Genomic DNA, 16153 nt, shown 5'->3' with positions numbered 1-16153 from the left:
TGCGTATAAGTAGGGGGAGATTGGTACCCACCTCTCTGTCCCATCAGCACTACCCTTCCCCTACGTCTTTGCGTAACTATGTTAATAGAAGTCAACACTTCACATACTGGCGCTCGGACCCCAAAGAAGCAGGCAGCGACTTGGCAGGTGGGCAAGTAGCAGGGAGATGGGTGGGGGAGTGGGAGGAGACACTGTCGAGTGGCGTCAGGAGTAGCCAATGGCAGTTCTGAGAAGGGGCGCCAGGGGCGGAGGCGCTGAGGCTGTTTAGCCAATGGAGAGCGAGCAACTACTGGAGCGACCTGGTGACGTGAGGAGCGTTCCATTCGGCCAGCGGTGGGCGGTTGCCACAGCTGGTTTAGGGCCCCGACTATTGGGGCCCCTTGTCAGGAGGAGGCAGCCTCCCGTCCGGGGAGAAAAACTCACTGCCACCTTTGGCAGCCGACGCGGTCCCTTGGGACAGTGCACTTCCTGCCCTCAGTAGCTGGCCGAGTTCGGTCTCTCTCGTTCAGGTAACAAGGGGTGGGGGTGGGGGTCTCTTGGACTCGGTTTGCGTGGTGGGCTGCCTCCCTTTCAGATGCACCCAGGCGCGGGGACATTGGCACCGCCCTTCTCAACTCGACAGCCACCAAGCCCCTAGCCCGGGTGACTACACGTGGCGGGGCGTGTGTGAGTGTGTACGAGTGTGTGGACGCGTGTGCGTGTGGATGCGGCGCGCGTCCCAACCTGCCTGGGGCGGTGGTCCGCTGCGTGGCAGAGGCAGGGCGGGCCTCCAGAGGCCGCGCCCGCAGCCCGGCCCAGGACTCGGGCCTTAGACGCTCGGCTAGTGGGTTGGTCGCTGCTTCCCGACGGATTTTGATCTTTGTTCTCCCAGGCCGGGTTCCCCTTCCTGGTCTCTCTCCTCCTGCTGGGCCAGTTTATCGGGAGGAGATTGTTTTCCAGGTTAGTTTTACACAAAGGAAGTGTTCTGTGCACCTCTGGTGCCCCCTCCCCTTTCTCAAGCCTTCACCTTCTCATTTCCTGGCTCAGCTCCTGGTCCCTCTTGGACCTTTGCCCTCTCCTGTCCGGGAATGATCTCCAGTTGGTTGTTTCTTTCAGTCAGTCGGGCTGCAGGCTTCCACCTCATTCTTGCGTGTTGTGTCAGTAAATAGAGGCCACAGCCCCACACCTGAGAGGGGGAGGATGGCAGTGGCCCAGCAAGGGTAGGCCTGGGAATTCAGGATGCTGAGCAGAGATTGTACTTAAGAAATGTCCCAGAAAGCGTCCTTATGACTTGTCTCAGCTGCCTGCCCCCACAACCACCCATCTCAGTTGCCAACCATTCTAGAATCTCTTCTGCTTAAGTCATGCTTTCACCTATAGGTCTGTAATGTGGTTTCATTAAGATTCCCACAAATGTTAGGCTAGACCAGCAAGATTATTTCATTTCCCGGACTCAGGAAGTTGTAGAGGGTTTGATGAGGGGAAATCTGTTTTGTGTAAATACAATATGTTGTATGTGTACAGAGTGTCCAGAACCTCCTACCCCTGCCAGAGGGCGAGTTATTCCCTGGTGTGATTCATACTTGAGTGGCTAACTGAAGAAGGTGAAGAAGTAGAGGAGGGAAGGGAACAGCTCCTTAAGGACAGAAACTCTACTATCATTTTTAGAGTCCTCTTAATGAAAACTAAAGAACACTGTGGTATGGTAGAAAGTGCCCTGGACTGGAAGTCATCGCCTTTTTTCTTTTTTGAGCTTTGCTTCTGTGATCCTGGATAAGTTGTTCCCTCTTTATGGTCTTCAGTTTACTCATTTACAAATAATGAGGATTATCACCTATAAAATCCTTTTTGTTCCAAAGTTCTGTGATTGTCAATTCATCAATATTAGTTTGGAAGCATACAGTTTAAGAAATGGTGGGCCACTTCTTTTTTGGAGAACTTTTAGTTGTTTCTCCTTTTAGAGGACAAACAGATTGGAAATTAACTTCCCCCATTTCCCCATTCCCATTCCTTTGGGCAGTGATCTTTTCTGCCTCTGGGACAGGAAAGTTGATCTGCATTTTCTTATTCTTACCTCATTTTTTTCCTTTTTGTGCTTTTCCTTAGGGCTAGAAATTGGACTTTTGATGATGTTTGACCCAGCAGCATCAATAGCAGGCAACGTGATTTTGAAGCTGGTCTCAGCCTCTGTTTCTTCTCTCGTGTAATCACAAAGCCCACTTTGGACCTGGAATTCCAATCATGTCTGTGATGGTGGTGAGAAAGAAGGTGACACGGAAATGGGAGAAACTTCCTGGCAGGAACACCTTTTGCTGTGATGGCCGTGTCATGATGGCCCGGCAAAAGGGGATCTTCTATTTGACTCTCTTCCTCATCCTGGGGACCTGCACACTCTTCTTTGCCTTCGAGTAAGTTTCCATTGAATTGCCTAATTATGATTGCTTTGATCCAGGGGGAAGAGCCTTCTTTCTGGGGAGTTTGCTGCTAGTTCTTGGATGACTTAAACAATGTCTGTAGTTGATACTAACTGAATTCATTGCTTTGTGGTTATAGCAGAGTATGTGCTTCCTACAAAGACTAAGACCTTTGATACCAATTTTATAGCACTGATTTGGGGCTACCCCTGACAAATTTGGGAATAAGGGAGATTCCTCCCCCTTTCAGTGGCAAGAGATTAGGGACAAACGGCCTCCTTTCCACCCTTCCCAAGTCTAGGGGTACTCTTGTTATTATAATACCACCCAACAATACTTAATCTGTTATTCTAGTCCCATTTCCTAGTCTCTAGCTCTCAGATAGCTGGTAAATTGAAAAGCCAATGGAATTGGGATCTCCAATTCACTGCATATTGGTTTCAGGCTCAGTAGTACCACAAACAAGCTGAGGGCATGGCACATAGGTGCTTCTTAAAAGTGAGTTACTCTTTCTTTCCCTCAAAATCACTCAATGTGCACTCTCTATTCTTTGTATGCCTGACACCAGCCTTGGAGTTATTTTTTTTTTCTGTGTTGTAATAGCTAGTACTAGAGCTACTGTTTGAAGTCTGTGTAGGTCACTTCTCTAGGGAGGTGGCCAGTTGGATTCTAGGGCACTGTGGCATGACTAGTGGGTGTGCTGAGAATGCTCTACACTCTAGGGATGAGAGCAGTGTTAATTGTTTTGGGATTACTGTAAGGAAGGCCTTGAGGAACTGGAGGTGTATGTATAGGCTGAGAGCCATACCTGATGGAAGCCTGCTGTGGTTCATTGTACATGGGTGACCTGGAAATGGAGCTCCCATGTTGGGGTGTGGTCAGGGTATATAGGAAGGGGCTCCTTGGCCAGGCTTTGTGGGTAATTAAAATGAGTTCTGGTCCCTTGGGGCTCATTTTGTCCCTCTCTATGGGCTATAGGCTTTCCCAGTGCATGCAGAGTATTTGGGGACTGTTTTGCCAGACTTTTTAATGATTATATCTGGCTTAAGTAATAGCAGGAGGGAGAGAGGCCCCAGTTTACACAGGGCTAGCAAAGTAAGGTCACTGGAGCTCTTTGTTAAAGGTCCTTTTGCTGTTGCTGCTGCTGGTATTGCTGCCGACTTTGTGGAGTATTTGGTGAAATCAGGCAGGTTGCTGAGGGCTTTTAGCTGCTTTCCAGTCTGAGTTTCATGGCTGAGTGTGTGTGTGCCCGTGTGCATGCACCACGTGCTTGTGTATGGTATAAGTGAGCATGTGCAGCTGGGCAGGCATATGCATGACAGGAAACAATTTGTTTTCATTCTTCTTGTCATTCTCTCAAGTTTCTTTTGCTTATTCCTGCCTTGCTTCTTGTTGGAAGGGCAAAACTGAACTCTGTGGTCATTCTCTCTCTTTTTGTCCCCCCTACCTCTGTAGCTACATTTTTATGAGTGAAATCATTCATGAAATTGATGAGACCTGCTTCCAGGCTCTGAATGAATTGGTAGCCCTAGGTTTAGGAAAGCTCTGGTTTGACTGGCCAGGGGAACTTGGAATTTGAAGCCATTGCTCTTTGGCCCGTTTTGTATCTTGGAGCCAGTGAGAGACTCTGACTTGCATCTCTTCCACTTAGGCCCCTGCAGGCCTCTGAAGAAAACTGCTATGGGATGAAGCTTATAATTAGCCAAGTTACTGTTTGACAGAGGCTGGTTGAATTTTCTTCCAAAACAACTTTCATCTGCAAATTATTTCTTTCATTTTTTTGGGTACTGGGGATTGAACTCAAAAGTGCTTTACCACTGGGGCTGGGGCTGTTGCTCAGTGACAGAGTGCTTGCCTAGTATGTGAGAGTCACTGGGTTTGATCCTTAGCATCACAAAAAAAACAAAAACAAAAACAAAAATAAAGGCATGCTGTCCACCTGCAACTTTAATTTTTTTAAAAAGTACTTTACCACTGAATTAGATCCCCAGCCCTTTTTATTTTTTATTTTCAGTCAGGGTCTCACTAAGTTGCTGAGGATGGTTTTGAACTTATGATCCTCCTGTCAGCTACTTGAGTTGCTGGGGTTATAGGCATGCGCCACTGCACCTGACTGCTTGCAAGTTATTTCTTGTGTTTTTCCTATACATGTGAAGGGTGTGGTTTTTTGTAAGACTCTCTTGAGTTCCAGCTGTCTACATGAAAGAGTAAATATTTTGAAGGTAGGGCTGGGAGAGGGAGGAGAGAAGGAAGTTAATATGTTAGCTAAGAAGGGGAATGGGGAAGTATAAATCTGACCAAATTTGAGAGGATCCTGATGATAAATTCTTTTAACTGAGAATGTAGAATCTGTGTTTGTGTGAGTGTGTGTGTGTGTGTGTGTGTGTGTGTGGTATCCTGACAAACAGATGTTTTAGTGACAGTGTACAGTGACAGGCTGTACAGGCACACTAGCATGCTTCTGAGAAATGAAGTGTCTCTTTCTGGTTGACCTTTTCCTTTGAGTTTATAATTTACTATTAACCACTTAGTAGACGGTAGGGTTTTGGGGATAGAATATGGATTTCATTGTCAGTATTAGAACTCAGTGAGATCCCAGGAAATCAGCTGAATTAGTCTCCTGCTTTCAGGCAGGTGAGGGTATTTGAATAGATGAATGGCTGTCTGTTTTCATTCTTAAATTGTCCAGGAGCATAGACTCCATATCCTCTAGCTGCTGCATTCTTGCCTTGTGGGAAGATAGTCCAAGTCTTGAAACATATCTGAATGTGCATTTTAGTTACATGGTCCTGCTTATAGCAGGTGCTTAGGAAAAAGTGTGAGTTGATTTATGGCTGCCTGAGGTACAACTCTGGATCAGCCAGATGGCTTGAGAAGTCTGGTTATGCACCTGGGTGCCCTTCAATGAAAAAAGTGCAGTATTGGTTAGTAGTTCCAGTAAATAGCCTCAAAGTTTTAGTTTAAAAAAATTTAGTTGTAAATGGACACATACTTTAATTTATTTATTTTTATGTGGTGCTGAGGATTGAACCCAGTGCCTCACATGTGGGAGCAAGTGCTCTACCATTGAGCTACAACCCCAGCCCTGTATTTTTAGGTTTTGCTTGTATGAATGTTGACTTTTCAAAGGAGAGAGCTGTAATTTTCAATGGAAATACAGAAGGTTGAATACATAAAACAAAACAAAACAAGAAAAAAAGGCTGGTCACCTGGGAGCCAGTGAGCTCTGTATTGTTAGAAGTATTTCTGAAGAAACTAGATGGCCATTCCTCAGGGAAATTGGGCTGCATAATCACTAACCCTCTTGCAACTCTGAGAACCTGAAATTGTGTATAACTTGGAGACTAGAAGATTCAAATACCAGTAGGTAGCTGTATTTAAATGTAGTTGTATTCCTGGTAAATGTATTTAAATTTAAAAGCAGAGTGAAAATTGTACAATGCTTGAAGAAGATGGATTTGCTAATTAATTCTCAAGGGGTGAGGTATTGAGGAATTGTGAGTGTGTATGCCAGTTTCAGCTTTAAGCACAGGAACCATTTTTAGTTCTTTCTCTTCAAACCTTGTCTAGCTTGTGTGGTGAACACATAGCCATTAATTTGGCCTAGAGTATCAGGACACTGTAGTGGAATGATACCAACAACTTGTGAGCTGTTCAGCTACTGAAAAATTATTGTAGTATTTGGTCATACTTTACTTTCTGATAAAGTATGATCCTTGGGCCAGGCATGATGGTGCATGCCTGTAATCCTAGACTCTGGAGGCTGAGGTAGGAGGATCACAAGTTTAAGGCCAGCTCAGCAACTTAGTGAGGCCCTAAGCAACTTAGCAAGATCCGTCTCAAAATAAATAAATAAATAAATAAATAAATAAGGACTGGAGATATAGCTCAGAGGTTAAGTGCCCCTGGGTTCAATCCCTGGTATTTAAAAAAAAAAAAAAGAAGTGTAATCCTAGGGAAAGGACCAAGCACAGTCTTCCAGAATTAGCTGCCTGGCTTTCTCTTTGAACTTTGTAACCTGACATCTAATATAGCCAGGGTCCCCAGATTTTTTTTTTTTTGTGGCAAGAATGACTATATGATTCTTGACCCCAGAACTAGAAGCAGTTGGCTGCTATGATCTGTGTTGATGCTCTCATATATGGAGGAAATCATAATAAGGTGCCATCAGACCAGTTTCTGTTGGACTGGTCCCCATTAATGCTTATGATGTGTACTTATTGGCAACTCAATCACTGAGTTGGATGAACTGAAAAAAGCTTTGTAACACTGCTTAGTAATCATCCCACTTCTTCTAGCCCATTCAAATTCGACTCCTTTTTCAAACTCTTTTAATTATAATAAATAATCACATGGCATTTCTTATATTTCTGAATTCTGTGATGATTATACTTTTTCCTTGTCCCCCAGAGCTAGAGGGGATTTTTTTCAGGGTCAGGAACTATCTCCTATGTCTGTGTATCCCCCACAGTGTCCTCCACTAGGCTTTCCATAGTAGATGGTCAGTAAATGTTGCTGAATGTATACATTCTGGATGCACTTAGAATTTAACAAAATTAACAGAATTTAACAGAATTACAGGATGGTAGAGTTGGAAAGGGCTTTGGAGAGACTCTGCATTCTTTTGTGAGTGAGGAAACCAGGCCCACAAAAGTGAGGTTGCTTCATTAGGATCAGTTGACCAACCAGTGTCTCTGTAGGGTACCGTCTTTCAATTCATGGCCCCCCTTTGGCTATGGGATGCTAAAGGAATTCACATTACTAAAGCTGTGCATGGTGGCAAATGTTAGATCAGCATATTCTGGGTTCTTGCTAGCTAGTGTGTGTGTTACCTAGGTTATTTGGGCCTCCCAAGCTTATGCTCCTAGAAAATGGAAGCATCTTTGTGGAAAACTGACAGCATTCCAGCATGGCCTTCTGGTAGTCTTGCAGGAGCCAGTGGCCCATCTCTAAATGGGAACTTAGAATATAAGGAGCTTTGTGAGTTAATGAGGGATCATCACCTCTGTGGCTGTTTCTAGGTCCTGCTGCTCCCTGAGGAAGGATTGGTTTAGATCTCCTGAGCAGTTTGCTTTCCTTTAACAATTCTTTATGGTTCCTTCATTCAAGAGTTCCTGTGTTAAAAAAAAAAAAAGAGTTCCTGTGTATATTTTCAGCCTCTTCTACCTTTGTGGTAATAAGTTTCATACTGTCAATCTCCATTGAATGCCTCTCTCATCTTTTGAGAATGAGTCTTAATTGAGTATAGTGAATCTCTATTTTGGGAAAAGGAAGCACAAAGAACAGGGATGTCCCCGAGCATGCTAACATCAGTTGAAATGTTTATTGAAGGAAGGAAGAGACATCCTAAATCTTCCTCCTCAGATATGCCAGAGCCAGCATTCTATTTAAGAACAAATGAGGCACCTCATGCCTCTTGCAATAGCAAGAAGCTAGCTGATTCAGGGTAATTAGTGGGATGTTTTTGGAATGGAGCAATGAGAAGATAGAGGTCTTATGATAATGATTAGAGAAGGCCAGTTAATGGATGACCTTAGAATACTGGCCTGTGGAGTTTGGGGCTTAATATTGTTGGCAGCAAGGAAGAAATTGTTCTTAGTTCTTAAGCAGGGGTATAATATAATTAAAAATTGAAATTTGTTATTATAACTGAAATTTGGCAACTACTGAATAGATTTGTTTGGACACAGATTTAAAACTTCCTCTGTGAAAAACATAGCTTGTCACCTCAAAAGTAAAAATGCCTGTTTGGTTAATTTTCTCCATTGCTACCAGAGCAAAAGAGGGTTATGCCTTTTCCTCTGGCCTTCACATAGCATTACATAATAAGGCTGATTTCAAGTTTTGTTTTTAGTGCTAAAGTAAACTTTTTTCTTCTCAGTAGACTCTGTCATAAGAAGAACTTTGAAACTGTCTTCTAGGGGTTCTACATGTTTATTATGCTCTCGAGGTAGAGTCTTAATCTGTGTTGGGCCATTGTCACAAACTACCAAAGACTGAATGGTTTGTAAGCAACAGAAAATTATGTCTCATAGTTCTGGAGGTTGCAGAGTTCTAAATCAAAATGCTGGTAGATTTGGTGTCTGGTGAGGGTCCAATTCCTGATTCATAGATGGCTCTCCTCTTGTTGTATCCTCATATTGCAGAAAGGGTAGAAGGGTCCTCCAGGGTCTCTTTATTTTTATAAAGGACACTGATCCCAATTGTAAGGGTGGAGCCTTAGGTGACTGAATCATCTACCAAAGGCCCACCCCACCTCCAAATACCATTACATTGGGAGTTAAGATTTCAACAGGAAATTTTTGGGGATATGAACATTCAGTCTAGAGCAGGTACATTGTAAGTAAGAAAACAGCCCTCTATTCATATCAGGGAGGACTTAAGCAAAGGCTTATCCCTATCATGTTGGACCAAAGGGCATCATGGGGCTCTGATCTTGGGTCTTTCCTGATGTTCCAAACACAGCTCTTCTTTAAAGCAATCCTTAATAACAGCCATTGAAGCAGTTGTAGGCAGCCCCCAGCTCTCCAAGACAGCTCTTTTCTGACCACTTATAGTCCTTTGAGTTTGAATCACTATTCTATCATTTGATTATTGGTCTTATTTTTTAGCTGTTTCATGTGTTTATGTTTTTCCCAACAAAATTAACTCCTATTTCACTTGTTCTTCATTTGTTGGACCAATAGATACTTGCTGGCTGATTGATTGCACTGATAAAAAAACAAACAAAACATAAAAATCATAGCAAGAAAGCTATTAGGGAGACTTAGAAGCAGAATATTTTATAGAACACCAATTCAGACTGCCAGTCTATGAGGCATAGCCCTGCCATGGAATCTGTTTGGTCTCTTTACAAGCTCCACTTATGAATCTCTTTTGAGTTTTTTCATGTGAATTGAAGTCTGTGTCATTATCATCATCACTTCAATGAATTAGCATGCTAGGAGTGGGGGATGGGACATGACGTACCAGCCCAGCCTGGCACTGCTGGTTACTGCTGATCAGTACCACCATGTAGCCCATAGGGACATATGGGAATCCAGTTGTCTAGCCCAGCTATGGAAGCTTGAGGCAGGTCAAGAAGTTGGTAGATGATGACTTAAAATGATGTTTTCTCTTTAGGTGGCAGAAATGAAGACTTAGTGGGAACGTGATTGCATTTATAAAATTCACAAGGGATAACTGGAACTTCTAATCCCCTGGAGGGAGAAAGGCCTCTTGGTACTTGGAAAACAAAGAAAATTTTGTTCCCAGAAGTGTATGGATATCATTATCCCAAGAAGTGATATAGAAAGAAAGTACTAGGGGGTTTCAAAACCAATTAACTTAAATTCATTGGTGACAAATCTGGTCATTCTCTAAGACAAATTAGTGATGTTTGAAGATATACAAACATTACTTATTTTTGGGAATTACCACCAAACCTTCACATAGTTTATTCCTGCTGGAGGCTAACCTCCAGTTTACTGCAATCATGGGATTAACCTAGGGGGGCATTGATTGACAAATACAAATTATATATGTTCTTGGTGGATAACACAATGTTTTGATGTGCATGACTAACTCAAGCTATTTAACATATGCATTATTTCACATACTTGTCTTTTTGTGATGAGAACATTTCAAATCTCTCTTAGAATTTTAAAATATATAATAATTTTATTAACTATAGTTACTATGATGTGCATTGGATCTCTTAAACTTATTCTCCCTTAATGAAATTCTGTGTTTTTTGACCAACATATCCTCTCAATCCTTTCACCATAGGTTTTTTTTTTTTTTTGGTACCAGGAATTGAACCCAAAGGAGCTTATCACTAAGCCACATCCCCAGCCCTTTTTATTTTTTATTTTGAGACAAGAGCTCTCCAAGTATAGGATCTCGCTAATTTGTTGAGGTTGACTTTGAACTTGTGATTCTTCTGCCTCAGCCTCCTGAGTCATTGGGATTATAGGTATGCACCACTACCCCTGGCCAGGCTGGTCTTGAACCCATGAGCTCAAGTGATCCTCCCACCTCAGCTTCCCAAATACCTGGGACTTCAGGTGCATGCTACCATGCCTGGCTTAGGGACTTAGGGAGGTTTTTTTTTTTTGTACCAGGGATTGAATTTGGGCACTCGACCACTGAGCCACATCCCTAGCCCTATTTTGTATTTTTTATTTAGAGTCATAGTTTTACTGAGTTGCTTAGTCCTCGCGCTTGCTGAAGCTGGCTGTGAACTTGCAATCCTCCTGCCTCAGCCTCCTGAGCCACTGATTACAGTTGTGTATCACTGCATCCAGCTAGGGAAGAGTTTTTAAATAATAAATTTTGAAAGCCAACACTATTGGTTGTAATTCACAATCACTGCTGATTTTCGAAGTTTCCTCTTACTTGGAAGTAGAAAGGCCTACTGGTCCCACATCTGCTTTCCCAGTCACACCCACTCACTAGAGACAACCGTCTGCCAGTAGCCTCATCTCTGGAGGAGAACAATACAATGAGCCTGTTGTATACTTGTTGACATACAGAGTGGATTGTTTTAGCAGGTGCAGAAGATAGTCTGTGTGGAGATTACAGAGACCTTTATCCTTGATAGCATAGCATAATTCAAAATCTAAGTTGTCCTTTGTCTGGTTTACAAGCAGGTGTTGGAACTGTACTTGGTTAAGCTTGGATCCTTCTGTGCAAGGGAGCAGCATTAATTTTGAATTTTTTTTTTTGGTGGCTGTTCCACTTGTTCTATACCATTTTCCTTTAATAAAAAGAAATAAACTCCCTTTGGTAGCTGATCAGATAGCTCTGCTGTGTGTGTGTGTGTGTGTGTGTGTGTGAGAGAGAGAGAGAGAGAGAGAGAGAGAGAGAGAGAGAGAGAGAGAGAGAAGAGAAGAGAGAGATACTGGGGATTGAACCCAGGGGTGCTCTACCTCTGAGCTACATCCCTAGTACTTTTTATTTTTTATTTTGAGACAGGATCTCATTAAGTTGCTGAGTCTGGCCTCCATCTTAAAATCCTCCTGCCTTAGCCTCCTAAATTGCTGGGATTACAGCACCATGCCTGGTTTATAACAATACTTTTTGTTTTTTTGTACTGGATATTAAGCCCGGGGTGCTGTATCACTCAGCTAGATACCCAGCACTTTTTAGTTTTGATTTTGAGATAGGGTCTCACTAAGTTGTTGAGGCTGGTCTTGAACTTGCAATCCTCCTGCCTCAGTTTTTCAAGTTACTGGAATTACAGGTATGCACTAATGCTCCCAGCTTCTGCTTTTTTTTTTTTTTTTTTTAAGATTTTGATTGGAGACTATATACTCAGGGTAGTTTGAGTCCTGGAAATATTACTTCTTTGCTTTTTTGAAGTTTTCTTAGGGATGGGCAGTGACTAGGAAGATGGCTATTTTCTGTTAGTGTAGTGATTTCACTTGTCTTGTTCATGAAACAAAGCCTTATGCTTCTCCTGTATCCTTTGGTCTTGAATAAGTGGCAGTGATCTTCATTTCTGAATTCACTTTTTGACTATGTGTTTCTGTGAAGGGGAGCAATGGAAAAGAGAGTAACCCACAAGCTAGTGATATGTATGAATTTAGTTACCCTGAATTCAGCTGATAGATCCTTCAGTTCTCAATTTTCCCCCTACTCTTGGCTTTTAGGAGAAGGATATAAATGATTAAAAAGCAAGCTAAGGCTGGGCATGGTGGCACACGCCTGTAATCCCATGACTCAGGAGGCTGAGGCAGGAGGATCACAAGTTCAAGGCCAGCCTCAGCAACTAATCAAGGCCCTAAGCAACTTATCGAGACACTGTCTCAAAATAAAAAAGGTCTGAGGATGTAGCTCAATGGTAAAGTGCCCCTGGGTTCAATCCTTGGTACCAAGAAAAAAAAAGCAAGATAAGAGCAAGGATTGTGTTAAAAACAAACAAGCAAGCAAACAAACAGAAAAGCCACTAAAATCATCTTCCAGGTTCAATTTTCATTCACCTTCATCACAAACTGCCTCGCCTAATATAATAGTTGGCTTGCTCCCTCCATGCAGTTGTGTGTGACAGGGAGGCAGGAGAAGGATCTCACGGGAGTTGTTCAGCAACTGCAGCAAATGTACAACCTGGGGTTAAATGTTTGCCTTGAATGGACTGCAGCTTGCTTACTCCCCATGCTGATGAGCTAAGCTTTTTCCTTAGCTTACTTTCTCTGCTCTCCTTCTGCTCCTTGCTCATCCACTTATAGTCTGCCTCTAGTCAAGATCTCTTTTTTTCAAGGAGAAATGTGCCTCAGGAGGAGGATAAAAATAGGCCAGTGATAACTCTCATTGGATATTCCCATTCATTTGGTTTGAAATTCTGTTCAGATCAACAAGTATTTATTGATAGCTTCTTTTCCCCTTACATTTATTGGAGTGTGAGAAATATAGAATCATGATGATAATGTTAATGGCTGACATTTATTTAGCATTTACTATATGTCAAGTGCAGCTCTAAGCACTTTATGTGAGTACATTTGATCCACATGGTGACCCAGTAAAGTACTGTTATTATCCTCTTTTTATTGAAAAGGAGACTGAAGTTAACTAACTCACCCAAGTAGGAGCTGGTAGAGCCAGGATTCAAACCCAAGAGTTTCTGGTCCAGTAAGACCAGTTTCTTGCTCTTATGAAGTCTAGTTGGGAGAGATGTAATCAACATGCTGAGAAACAGCTAGGAAATAATACAGTGCTCTGGCAGTGAGGGTACAGGGAGTAGAGAAGGGAGAGATGAGCTTAGCATAGGCCTTTTGGAGGAGGGAAGACTTCTCTAAGTTCCAAATTCTTCATCTATCACATAGGTTGTAAGGGAATCTACCTCATAGATTTAGGGTGAGAATTGGATGAGATGTGTATTTAAAGAGCTTAATGGTAGTGCCTGGCATATGGTGAATACTCCATAAATTGTGATTGTGATGATGACAGGAATGTCTCTAGGACCTGAAAGGTTGAAATAGCCAGAGAGGAAGAGGTGTATTATGAGGAAAGAGAGGAGTGAATATGCCTTTGTGAAGAGTTTCTAAGGGCATATAGTTTTCTTTTTCACTTGCTGATGGTCATTAATCACCTACTAGTTGAGCTAATTGAGGGAATGAATATTTTCAGCTTATCAGCAGCCTTGAGTCTTTTTTTAAAATGTGGTGCTGGGGATTGAACCCTTCACCCATGCTAGGCAAGCGCTCTACCACTGAGCCACAACCCCGGCTCCACCCTGAATCTTTTCACTGGTCTTGAAGCATGCTAAGATACCCTCTGACGCTGCGAACTTACTTCCTGATTGATCCTTTTCTCTCCCTCCTCATCAAGCTTAACCCTAATGCCAGATGAGTGGGCATTAAAAGCCCTGGACATTCCCAGAGTGGGATCAACTTTGGTGCTTGCAAATCCAGGCTCAATTGTTTGCCTGTCCTTAGTGGTTGTGATCCTTTGCTGAGGCAGAGGAATTGTGGCTCTCAGTAGGTTGATAGAAGGCAGAGGTTAGCTTGGGGATAAGGGAGGTCCTTTGAGACCATAGGTGGCATCAATCAATTGAGTATTTGTTGAACTCATACTATGTGTTAGGTGCTTAGAGTAATTCAAGAGAAGTAAATAGTATGGTCCCTGCCCATGAGGTACTGCTGATTTTGTTGTGGATACCAGATTGACATACTTGTTACAATTGGAAATCACCTTAAGATAGGTATAATTAAATGTTGAATTGCTTGCTTTCTTCAGGTGTCGCTACCTGGCTGTCCAGCTGTCTCCTGCCATCCCTGTGTTTGCTGCTATGCTCTTCCTTTTCTCCATGGCCACACTGTTGAGGACCAGTTTCAGTGACCCTGGAGTGATTCCTCGGGCCCTACCAGATGAAGCAGCTTTCATAGAAATGGAGATAGGTGAGTCTCCCAACCAGCTGGCAAACTGCTGTGCAGTGGGTGGCCCTATTCAGTAAGGGGTGGAATCATAATAGTGGTTGCAGATTCAGTCTGCTATTCTAGCCTTTTCTTTCTGAGATCCTGACCACCCTGAGAATTTGGTAAGGCAGGTATAGAAAGATTCTAAAGTCACATGCTTTGTCTTCCCTATGTTGGGTTGCATTGCAGGAAGGATTTATTAACAAAGTCTGGCTGCATTGTGCTGACGAGGATCATTTTTTACTTTTCTTTTTTTAATATTTATTTTTTAGTTGTACCCAATACCTTTATTTTGTTTATTTATTTTTATGGGATGCTGAGGATCGAACCCAGGGCCTCACACGTGCTAGGTGAGCACTCTACTGCTGAGCCACAACCCCAGCCCTCATTTTTTACTTTTCTTGGGGAGGTCACCAGCATTTTTTTTTTTTTGACAAATGCTGTAAACCGTCCTCCATTAACTATTTTTTTATGTTACTGAGTATTGTACCCAGGGGTGCTTTACAACTGAGCCACATTCCCAGTCCTTTTTACTTTTTTATTTTGAGACAGGGTCTCGCTAAGTTGCTTAGGACCTCACTGAGTTGCTGAAGCTGGCTTTGAACTCTTTTTTTTTAAAGAGAGAGTGAGAGAGGAGAGAGAGAGAGAGAGAGTGAGAGAGAATTTTTAATATTTATTTTTTAGTTCTCGGCGGACACAACATCCTTGTTGGTATGTGGTGCTGAGGATCGAACCTGGGCCGCACGCACGCCAGGCGAGCGTGCCACCGCTTGAGCCACATCCCCAGCCCTGGCTTTGAACTCTTGATTCTCCTGCCTCAATCTCCTGAGTTGCTGGGATTACATGCATGTGCCACTGTGCCCGGCTAAACTATTTTTATATGCGTGCACATACATATAATTTTGGATGTAATTTCGGGGATTCGTAGATCTTCCAAAGCATCCTGGATCAAGAATTCCTGTTTTAGGAATTCTTACAGAGACTTTAGGAATTCTTGCAGAGGTGAAAAGGGGCAACTGTACTGCCAGGAACCACTGAGAATTCCAGGAGAGGTAAGGGAAGCGATTGCAGGTTCAGTAGTGTGCAGTCTGCTGCTTAGATGAAGAATCTTTGGGAAAGAGATTAAAATGCTACACCATGAGGAGCCAGAATGGTTTTGTGAATTGAAGCAGAACATCCCAGGATTAGAGAGGGGATATCCTGGAAGCTCACAGTGGGAAAGGAGTCTGCAATACAAGTACTGGGGAGGTAATGAGTCCACGCAACCAGCAGCGATGACTATCTAAATGGTTCTCAAGTTTGGCATCTCAGTAGCTTGAGTCAGCATCTCAGCCAGATAGAGTAGAAGAAAGGGACCCATGATTTTAAGCCTAAGAAGCTATGCCATGCCAGTAGAGTGCCTACTTGTGGCTAGTCTTTAGTTCTTTGAGGCTGCTTTCCAGGCTTCCATTCTTTTGTGTAATGCAAAAGAATTTTATTTGTTTTATCTGTGTTTTCCCCCCAGCTTCTTAGTGGATTCCTTTTTGAAAAATCAAGCCTGCTTTTGTTGAGCTAAAGAGAAATTGATTTGTGTGCATGTGAGCTAGAACTACTTCAGGTTGGGATGAGGGTGGGAATAGTGGAAAGAAAGCAGAGATGAGGTGTGTTGGCATGGCTGCAGTTCTGGGGAGACCAGAGGGTAGAACTGGGATTAGTTAAGAGTAAGACAGTGAGGAGGAGTTATTAGTGCTGTCCCCAGCCCCTGTCTTGTCATTCTTCTATATTTCCCCTTTCCATTTACATATGGAGAAACTTAACTTGTCTCTTAACATCTCACAGCAGGTCAGCAACAAGGATAGCTCTTTTCTGCCCCATCACTGGGCCTAG

The 16153-nt window shown here is 42.9% G+C and overlaps 1 protein-coding gene across 1 annotated transcript in view; it reads left to right on the top strand.

The window, feature by feature from the left end:
* Positions 1 to 297: 297 nt before the first annotated feature.
* Positions 298 to 16153, top strand: part of ZDHHC9 (zDHHC palmitoyltransferase 9) — a 29587-nt gene continuing 13731 nt past the window's right edge. Inside the window, exons 1-3 of the mRNA XM_081278392.1 lie at positions 298 to 509; positions 2086 to 2387; positions 14109 to 14269. Coding sequence (XP_081134518.1) covers positions 2221 to 2387; positions 14109 to 14269 — 328 coding nt within the window. The 5' untranslated portion in view covers positions 298 to 509; positions 2086 to 2220. The remainder of the gene's footprint in view (positions 510 to 2085; positions 2388 to 14108; positions 14270 to 16153) is intronic.

This window comes from Spermophilus citellus, assembly GCF_964194105.1.
Source record: "Spermophilus citellus genome assembly, chromosome: X".
In the NCBI taxonomy this organism is placed as follows: Eukaryota; Metazoa; Chordata; class Mammalia; order Rodentia; family Sciuridae; genus Spermophilus; species Spermophilus citellus.
Note: the sequence above shows the minus strand (reverse complement) of the source record. Positions and strands in the feature narration are given on the sequence as shown.